This window comes from Hippocampus comes, unplaced genomic scaffold (assembly GCF_001891065.2).
Source record: "Hippocampus comes isolate QL1 unplaced genomic scaffold, H_comes_QL1_v1.1 scaffold36, whole genome shotgun sequence".
NCBI classification, from domain to species: domain Eukaryota; kingdom Metazoa; phylum Chordata; class Actinopteri; order Syngnathiformes; family Syngnathidae; genus Hippocampus; species Hippocampus comes.
The window spans coordinates 2,527,432-2,538,169 of NW_017805695.1; the positions used below are offsets into that span (position 1 = coordinate 2,527,432).

Consider the following 10,738-nt stretch of genomic DNA (forward strand, 5'->3'; position numbering starts at 1 on the left):
TGTGTGTGTGTGTGTGTGTGTGTGTGTGTGTGTGTGTGTGTGTGTGTGTGTGTGTTGAGAAGGGGTCTGGAATCCGTTGGCATATATATAAAACAAAAACTTTGCAGGATATAAACAGGTTTGTGAACCCTGCAACAAAATAAGAGAGTAGCATGCACAGTCTGAATGGTGTGCATGCGTGCTCGTGTGTGCGCACACAAATGAACAAGAATAAACACACACACACGCACGCACACACACACGGTGAGCAGCAAGCAAGCCCAAAGCAGAAGCTTTTCCCCTCACGCTACGAAGGAGTAAATGTAGCGTGGACTCTGAATTGCTTCGATAAACACAAAAGAATCAGATCAATAAACAATCCTCTACCATTGGTGAGTGTGCGCAGGACTGCACTCGAGTAGTCGCACATGTCAGGGACGGCACTCTAAATACCACAAATGAGGAAATCATTGAATTTTGTTTTGTATGTTTTGGGGAGGACAACGAGTCTCCATCGATGGCGTGTCTTCTCAGGGGTCAGCTGTCAATCAAAGAACGGGGGCAACGTGATGAGGCCGTTCAGTCGTTACAGTTAACCCTTTTGTTTCGTGCGTTCACCGCGTCAACAAAAGCTGCACCTCTTCCTGTGCAAAAAGCAGACTGATGTAGCAAACACGGGTGCGAAATCTTAAACTGTAAACAAGATACAAGTGTTGATATAATACCGTATTGGCCCGAATATAAGACGGCCCCAATTATAAGACGCCCCACTCTTTTCAAGACTCAAGTTTGAACAAAGACTTTTTGAACACCAAATTATTTTTTTTACAGAAAATAATTACAGTACATCTGAAACAAATGATTATAACAACATATTTGAGAGAAAAAGCATGTTATTTTGCCTCATTCAAATCTAAAGTGCAATCACATTCGTAAATGAATGGCTTCTGGTTTTTGAAATGTAAATTACATCATAACTTCTCCTCAGCTGCCGGTTAACCTGGCCGATCTTCGGCCCACTTTTCTCCAGATTGTCACTACTTTTCTCCATTTTCTGTTATCTCTTCTATTATTTTCTTCTCTTTTCCTTCTTACCGCTATTTTATATTTTTCTTCTTCGTGCTACCGCTATTTTTATTTTTATTCTTCGTGGCAGGGGTTCACTTTGGCCTGGGGAGTCAAGTTCAGCATTCACTTCCTTGATATCTGGCGCCATCTAGCATCGTGAATGGGTATAATGTCTAGACCCCGAATATAAGACGACCCCCACTTTTTCAGTCTTATTTCAATGCAAAAAACACCGTCTTATATTCGGGCCAATACGGTATTGTCATATATTCCATGTGGTCCCCAATCACTGGGCCGTGGAACCGTACGAGTCCGCTCAGCGTTTGGTGTCGGGCCGCAGAGAGTACCTGAACAAAAGAAAAATGTCTTATTGATCAGTATGGGTCTGAAAGAAGTTTGCTTTTGAAATTCAGGTGCCACCTTTGCCACTGTACACACGTCAAACCGTTCATTTTGCTCACGTGATATGGTCGTAAAAAAGTAAGTCGTCAAAAAAATGTCTTTGAAGAGGAAAGGGGAAAAGGCTCATTCAAAGACGTCAGCAGTTCCACGTAAAATTTGGACGGCAAGTGATTCCCGTTCCGCATAATGTGCTGCAGCAGCCTCGCAAATGAAGCAAAGAAGGCTTCAAAAAAAAAAAAAAAACAATACCTGGCTTCCATTTTCATCGTCCTATTTGTGTGAAGTGAGATTTTTTGCTTTGGCAGCGATCAAAACATAATGATGCAGTAGGCATAAGTAAGATTTTGGGTGTGATTGTCTCCCATCACCCTTACAAATGGGGCTGGCTCGTTGAAGAGAAACAAGTGCAGGTTTCCCGCAAATTACGACAACAGTGTCATGACGAGCTGTCTTTCAAATCATTTATTTTTTATGATTGTGCCAATGCATCCAAATATTGCTTTACATGATATCGTTCAGTGGGTGAAAAGAAAAAAAAAAAGCTGCAGACAGCTTCACTAGACTGCAGCTCAGTATCTGGTCATAATTCAATTGCAAGACATACAAATGGATCACATCACAAGAATTAGGTGGTCACTCCTTTTAACAGCATTGTCCATTTTATCAATTTTTTTTTCCCCAAACACACCCTATGCTTGCTGTATTTAACAGAATTAAAAATAGATCGTTAATTTCATGGGGTCAATTTCGCAACGAGACTCGTGTCTCCCCGGCAGCTTCGACATCACCTGCTGCAACATGCTTAAAAAGCGCAATATCAAGTGATGACTTTGAAACCATGTCAATTTTTGCTTTTAAATCCATCAAATAACACTATTTATTGTCAATTGTTCAAATCGCATATCTCATAGAATATTTCTTCAGCATTCTGAAATAAATGTATGTTTTTTCCTTATTTAATTTCTTGAATATTTGAATGCTGAATATGTATTCGCTTGTCATTGGCTTTTTTTTCTTATGTTGATTGCCTCTGAATCTCAGAATTATTGACAAAATATAGTAATACATGATATGATAACTTAAAAGACAAATTCCATCCCGAAACCAACACATTTGTCGGATGGGAAATAACCACTGAATATAAAGCGGAATACAATTTGTTGTCCCCACCGGCAAATTATCCGCTGTGCTGTCAATCAGGTCGCCCGTGTTATCCCACTGCTGCTATTCTATGCCTCCAGAGAGATATTTACATTTCATAAGCACATTCCAAACGCAAGAAGCCAAGTTCAAAAAGGCTGCACTTGAGTCCACTAATAAATCCTGTGTTGGAAAAGGACGAAAGAGGGGCTATCAATAGATTAGTGATGGCAGTCTGTGTGTGTGAAATCTCTTTGTAGGCTCGCTGTAGCATGAGAGACGCACACTGAACACATCCAAAGTGGTTCGGTTACAATCGGCGGTGTTGGATTTGCATTCAACTGTTAAATGTTGCAAGGAAGGGAGACGAACGCATGAGTGAAAAGAGAAAATGAATTAGTAGAAATAAAAAAAAAAAACTCAGAACAGGGCGAAAGAGAGGGAGAGATAGAAAGAAAGGAACAGGACTGAGAATGGGACCTGACACCATGCAAGAAAATAAATGGACCTTGGAGATGAACTAATATGTATTGAGGTAAGTTGCATTAGCAGTGATGATGAGCTAATTACTAAACAATAAATCATGCTCAACAATCATCATGTTAGCAGCCTTCAAATGGGAATCTCACCAGCAGCAGACTAATGGCTTTCATAAATAGTTTGAAGTGGATCTCAATACATTTTAGGGTTCGTTCGTGCAAGTCGGAATAATGGCCCTCGCTAATGAGCTAATATTGATAGGGTAGCGCAGTTTATCAGCCGATAACATCATTGGTCAATAGGATGAACAGTTGTTTCTGCGGGCTCAATTTCAGCTCATTAACGGGCATAACTGATGGTGTCAAAGAGGAGGAGGTTGTTGAATTCAAAATGGACTTGGAGCCGCACGTCAAAATTCGATTCCGAAAACAAAACAGCCCATCACAAACCAAAAAACTGTTCAGAGGCCAGCAAAACCATGCAGAGATGAGGTGAGAGATGTGGTCATCGACACACACACACACACACACACATGCAAAGCCCTCTCCATTGTGACATTAGCAATGCTTTTTTTGAATGAACTGACTCGGGGATTATATCACAATTTTCATCTCAGTCAGAGATTAATAGAATAAATGGGCAAGAGAGAGCACATATTGGGTGCGTGCGTGTGTGCGTTTGCGGGTGGGGAGGTATGCTGCTTTTTTTGCATCGCTTATTTGCTTGTACAATCCTCACACACACACACACACACACACACACACACACACACACACACAGGTAATGCATCCTCTCCACAGCCGGATCTCTTTGATATGCAAATAGCGGCGCCCAAGCACGAGTCCGGAGCTTTGTGCTCTTCGGAGCGATGCAGCTGGAGCATCATCGTCGCACTCTGACCACAGATACACATTTCACAACAAGCGGCTCCAGATTCATCGGTACATAAAAACAAGGTAGCAGTAAAAAAAAAAGAAAAAAAGAAAAAAAAAAGCCTTATGGGAAAAGATGCATGAGTTCCATGAGTTAAGCTCTTATTCCAATTGCAATGCCAGTAAATCATTATAGATGATGTTTGGATCGGGGCTTCCCTTGTAAGAGTGATTAAACACCTACCACATTCTGTAATATGACTGCTGAGTTTTAAAAAGCTACCGCTGGGACTAATTTTAAAGAAAATACATCTGTGTGAGTTCTCTCAAAAACACAGTTCGTTTCTAATGTCTGACTGGCTTGATTTACTGTAAGGATGAATCAAATATATAATTAGAGATGTCACTTGAACACAACAAGTCAGCATTAATAAATAAGAAACGCGCTAAGTGTCCGCTCTCTTCGTTGTTTTGTCATGAGGAATGCTGGGCAGATATAATCAAGGCTGAAGCGACGGTAGGATTTTTTTTTTTCTGACATATTTACTTTGCCGTGACAGTTTGGGGTCAATTAGGATGAAAGCAACGGGGCAGGAAGGGGAATACTGGCTTTTATGATCAGAGTAGATGTGTCCTTTTTTTTCCCCTATCAGAAAGCTGGTTTAGAGTTGGAGTGTAAAAAAAAAAAAAAAAAAAAAAAAACCCAAAAAAAAAAAGTATTTTCTATGGCTTTCTGCAGTTCGAACTCAGACAGGACATACAGCACAGCCATCCTGTTTTCGCCACCAGTTTGAGTGTACAGCTGTTCATACCAAGACGTTCCCACACACAACGCTATTGAAGCAACCAGGCGCCTGCATTATGATGTAAATCGCTCTAATAACCCAGTTGAGCTGGTAACTGTGTGTGTGTGTGTGTGTGTGTGTGTGTGTGTGTGTGTGCGTGTGTGTGTGTGTGTGTGTGTGTGTGTGCGCGCGCGCTCGCGAGTGTTGAAATATAGTCACTGCTTAGACAAGCAGGTTTGCCTGAAAAAAACGACACACCCCCTCTTGCACAGACATAAATTTGTCTATCTGCAGAAAAGGTCAAACACACGTTTGTCTGTCGATAATTTTCTTCGTCTGTGCTCCTCCTCTAAACGTTATTCAATGCAGGAGAGAGGTCGTACGCGACAATTACTCAATTTCCGCACAAATAGAGAAACAAAAACATCGACATGGAAAACAAACCGGAGCACTTTGGATTCCTGAGATGCACTCAAGGAACCAAATGATAACGTGTGTCTTTTTTATTGTGTCTCTCCACCGCTCTGTTTCATCAACATGCCGGTTTTACTCTTTCTCTTTCTGCAGTGGCTAATTTGGTACAGACAGGCGGCCACTAAAAACTACTGCTAATTAAAATGCATGGGGAGGAAAAGATGGCAGCGCAACAAATAATTAGTGGTGTTAAGATGCTTTATATAAATGACTTTCCTTTTCAGAGCTTAACTAATGCTGGCCTTTCCCTCTCTACGCATGCCTGCTATTTGATTGCTTCGGGAGGGAAAAGATGAGGGAGAAGATGCCAGCGAGGACAAATCTCATGTTTTACCTATGAAGCACATTTTGCAACGAAAAATGTTTGAAGTCCTAACGCAGGGTGTAGAGCTGGGCTGCATTTAGTCGGGCTAGATGTGGCAATGAAAGAGGCAAACCACACCGAGCGGACACATCTGCTCACGCCACATGAGAGAAGCAAGCTCATACACACACACACACACACACACACACACACACACACACACACACACACACACGCACACGCACACGCGCACGCACGCACACGCACGTCTCAAAAGAACACACATTCAGCGCGCCCAAACTCAGGAAGAGGATGCACTTACTCCTAAGAATTTAAGTCCGAGTCATAAATACTCACACACACAGACGCGCGCGCACACTCATATGTGGATATACAGTCCTGTATAAGCTGACCAAGGGAGTGGGGCCACCATCAGCATATAAGTTCGCCGTTGGTTGGAACAGAAGACAGAACCTCTTTGTCATTCCTGCTTCTGGCTACCCTTATCTGTAAACCGGCAAAAGTCCAAGGCTTGTCTTAACATGTCGTCGTAGACTATACACTGGCCTCCGTACAGTTTATGTGGAGCACTTGCAGGCTTCTCGCCCAACGATGATAACTTGCGTCATGTAACGCGACGCACAACACGCGCAAAGACACATGAAACAAATTCCACACGAGCACAATATGTGGAGATGAAAAGATGCAAGCCGGAATCCAATCACGCTTTGAACAAAGACCGTTTCCTATCGCGCCTTCCTATTGCAAATCCACCAACGTATTCCCGCCGTGATGGATGGACAGACATCGGCTTCAAAGGAAATCTGCAAAGCATTGCCTCCAAGAGGCTTGTTTTCATATTCGCGTGCCAACCCGGAGGGAAACGATGCAAGATGGGAGGTGTGAAAAGCGGTTACCTGGGAGGAGCTCCTGTTTGGGGCAGATTCCACGAGGCGACGAGAAGCGCTCGTCGTCGTCATCCGCCAGTGTGGCCTGGATGCCAACTTCCACGGGCCTTCGGCTGCGCAGAGAGCTCAAGGCGGGAGACGGGGTCAGGGCCAGGCCCGGCGAGGGGGAGGGGGGCTTGTCCAGGCCTCGGCCCACAGTCAGACAGGGGGGGCCGTGGCATCGCTTCCTCTTGTGCTCGATGAAGAGCAGGATGTCCGCCAAGGGGAACGTGGCCTGGCACTGGCCGCAGGTCAGCAGGTCCTGTTCCGGCGAGTGGTGGGGCTCATGACCCAGTCGCGATAGCCGGCCTAAGGTTGAGCCTGGGCGGTGGCCGTTGAGGCTGCTGCTCCCCTCCGAGTGCTCCGAGCAGCGCTCCGACAACTCCTCCGATGAGACGACGACTGCCGTGGAAAGGGGATCGGCTGCTGGAAATAAAGAGGAAAGGCCAGAGAAAAAGAAAGTGATAAGAGTGGGAAGAATGAAGAAGAATGAGTAAAAAGGAGGGAAATTAGAAGATACGTCTTCCTCCCAGGAAATCCGGTGCCATATTTATACAGTCTTGTGATTCCTTTTGCTGAAGTTATTTGAGTGAATTGAGCAGGGAGCAAAACAACTGTAAAGATCAGCTTCAAAGGTGCTAAGTATGCAACACGGGACCAAAATATATATATATATATATATATATATATACACACACACAGATATTTTAATTTTTTTTTTTTTTACATAACATTTGAACTTTCCTCACGTTGTTAGTACAAGTGCTGTTCCAGTAACCAGAAGACAGGAAAAAAAAAAGTGTAAAAAAAAAGAAAAAAAAAGGGTATGTATATTGGCGTTTTGTGAAGCGAGAACTTGAGCCATTCAACCCAGTTACTCAACCTTTCAATGTCGGTTTAATTTGCGACTACTTTTTAAGAAGGCTTTTGTCAAACGCACACCCTCCTGCAGTGGGGAAGAGTCATGCGGACAAAGCAAAAGCTGAATTCAAGAAACGTAATTCGGTGTCCTTCTTTTAAAGAAGATCTTCCAGTCGAAGGTGAGGAGTGTGACTCCGCGCTCGCCAGATAATGCTCGTTGACCTTCTAACTCAGCCACCCAATTTCACATTTTAATGAACTTAAAACCACTGAGGATCAAAAAATAGATTTTAATTTTCATCGTCTGGGTGATTGGTACAGATTTTGTCTGATAAAGGGTGTGTTGGAATGCAAGACTGTGTGTGTGTGTGTGTGTGTGTGTGTGTGTGTGTGTGTGTGTGTGTGTGTGTGTGTGTGTGTCTTTTTTATGTTATGTGAACTACATCCCCCTCCATGAATTATCATTTGAACGCTGCACTTCTGCGTGCAAACTGGGACATGGAGATAACAGGATAAATTCACCAACACCACCACAACCCCCTTCACCCCAGCATCATCTTACATGCACCCCCTGCACACTACTGATTTAACTTCAGGTCAGCACAGCCTGACTCTTGTTCCACACTGCAGTAAAAAGGGGAAAGAGGGCATCACGGTGACAAAACCAAAATATTGATAAACGTTACCCAAGAAGTCTTCAATTACAAGGCTTCAGTTAGAGTTGGTATATTGGTGGAAAGACATTTTGTTGCATTTAAAACAGTGTGAAGAATGAGAAAAAGGGGGGCAATGCTGTTAAGGTAAAAAAAAAAAAGAGCACTGTAGTTGCAAGACAGCGCAAGAACACGGAACATAATTGTGTCTGTGTATTACATCGTGCAATCAGTTCCATTTCATCCTAATACACACTCCAAAATATGGCCTTGCTGTCGCCTACATTAAATGTTGGTTTTCAAGTTGAACTCCATATATAGTACATGTTGTATTCTGTCATTAGTTTTGGTTTGGACAGTTTAAAAGGTGGTTTGGTCTTGGGATAAACATACAAACAATAAAATTATATGTAATCAATGCAGTAGACATGTTTTGGAAATGATGATATTCCTGTCGAGAAAAGTTCTGGTGAGACTCCTATGCATGTGTGTGAATAAATTCCCGACAAGCTGTTTGCATGTGACATGTATACAAATGGATGCAAAATGTGAACTATTCTTCTCAAAAAAACAAACAAACAAAAAAGATGGTCAGGTTAAAGTGCATGTGGAGGGTTTGATGATGTAAAGATTTTAATGTCCGTGCACGTGCATGCCTGTGTGTGGGTCTGAGTGACTGAGTATGTGTGTATGTATGTATATATATTGCCCATACTACCCTCTACTCCCCAAAACCCCCCACCTCACACACACGCACGCGCGCGCACACACACCCACACACACACACACACTCTCACACACACACGCACACGGTCCTTCGCTCCCAATACTGCACACCTCCTAGCAGTGAGTATGTTGAGGAGTAGCAGCGAAAGTGATCAAGTTCAAGCTCTGAGCTGGATTTTCTGGTCGTGCTCTGCCTCCTAGCGACAGTTTCTAGCCATGGTCACTGTCACCCATCATGTACCCCCCAAAACAGTCGAAAACGAACAGCTGCACGGGCGACAGCCAATCAGCATACCGACACATGTCCAAGCACTGAGGTGTAAGTATACTAATATCTTGTTATTGTTGTTATTGTTGTTTTCTAATTTACTTGAATTTGGTGAACCGTTGAAATACCGCAAGGAGTAAATTCAATATAACACAAGGCCATTCTCCCAGCACTTTAATAACAAACGGATTCGCTTTTCCCTCGTATGTTAGATTCATGGTGTCAAAGTAGAAGCAATAAAGAAAACAAATCACAGCAGGTGATCAATACGTCGTGCGTAACGGGCAATTTTATGTAAAACGGTGTTAAAATCGTATCCCTTTCTGATATTATAATAATCCAAAATGGGTAATACCTTGGTCTTACGTCGGCTGCTTATGAATATTAACATTAGTTTAGATAGCCTCAATTTGTTCAGTAGAATAAAAAAGATGAGAAATCTCACAAGATGAGTATAGTTCCTGTTGCTGTCTTGCAACTCGGGACTGAACAAACTCTTTGGCGCGTGTTTCAGTGAGAAAGTTCCTTGGATGAACACCGAAACATATACATAACAGGCTTTATGATTTTAAAAGTGAATAAAGGAAATCGATCTGTGCTGTCTGCGCTAAGCGCGATGTTGCTGTGACGGAAGAGGTTTGTAAACACGAGGTGGTGTGTCCCCGCTGCTTCCAGTAATTTTGACTCCCACGATTTTGTGTTTTTAGAAAATAATCCCCCAAAAAATAGAAAGGGAGAGAGAAGGTGAAACTTGCTCACGAAACAGTAAGGGTTCTTGCGAGGGGGATTTCTCCCGAGCTCTGCAAAGAGCGCGCTGTGCAGCGGCTCAGATGAGCCGAGTGTGCGCCTCCACTGACCGGACCCATCGTGGGGCACCGGAGCACGAGTCAATTGGACTCGGTCACCGTTAAATATCTTGTTTTTGGATCCCGTTGCTGTTTTGCAACAAGGCTAACAAACTTATTTCGGTCTCGTTTACGAACTAACGTGTCGCACTTTTGTCACCGCACTGTTGAGTCGAGTTGACCGCGGGTCCGAGCGGTCCATCCCGATGTCTTCCCGGGCTGGCGTTCCGCTGACTCCCCACCCACCAGTACACCCGTTGGCCGATTGAACTGAACGACACTAATGAGTGGACGTGCCGTGCATGTTTCCGTTTCTGGTTTGTACTTACGCGAGAAATCCCGTTTACTTAAGTGCTGAGGTTTGCCTTGCTTGCGGCGAGACATGGTGGCTGGCGGCGGCGCTCAGTGCGGATCACATCGGGAAGAGCCGGGGTTACACATTGGAGACTCCGGAGGGGCAAAAGAATGTCTTCATCCGGCGTCTTCGTCATCCACGCACAACAACAACAAAAATAATTCAGGGGAAAAAATTCAAAACTAATTAGAAATTATACAAAGATGGCGCGGAGGCGAAGATGGATCGCAGAATCGCCTTCATGGCTTTTTTGAGAAAGAAGACCGGAGAAAAGAGAGAGAGAGTGTGTGTGTGTATGAGGATGGAGAGAGAGGAGAGGAGAGAGGGGAGAGCGATGGAAAAAAAATGGCAAAAGCCCCCCTCCAAGTGCACGGACGTGACGTTCCCGGCGAACTTGAACGTCAGGCGGTGGACGGACACCCGACATACAAAAACATGGGCAGGGCCGAGGCACCCGAGTGGGAGTGGGAGTGGGAGGAGGGATGGATGGGACGCGAAATAACAACACCAATGGACGATCGTTGGAGAGGGGAGGTGGAGGAGGAGGAAGAGGAGGGGGAGGGCCGCACATGAGAAGTA

General features: G+C 44.0%; 1 protein-coding gene across 2 annotated transcripts in view; it reads right to left on the reverse strand.

The window, feature by feature from the left end:
• The window catches only part of bcl11aa (BCL11 transcription factor A a), a 44,355-nt gene extending 33,865 nt beyond the window's left edge, over positions 1–10,490 (reverse strand). Inside the window, exons 1-2 of one of the 2 annotated variants that reach the window (XM_019882165.1) lie at positions 10,134–10,490; positions 6,422–6,874 (exon numbers count right to left, since the gene is read on the reverse strand). In XM_019882165.1, the coding sequence (XP_019737724.1) occupies positions 6,422–6,874; positions 10,134–10,188 (508 nt within the window). In that variant the 5' untranslated portion in view covers positions 10,189–10,490. Of the gene's footprint in view, positions 1–6,421; positions 6,878–10,133 lie in introns of both variants that reach the window. The other variant, XM_019882164.1, reaches the window with a different exon arrangement.
• Positions 10,491–10,738: the final 248 nt, after the last annotated feature.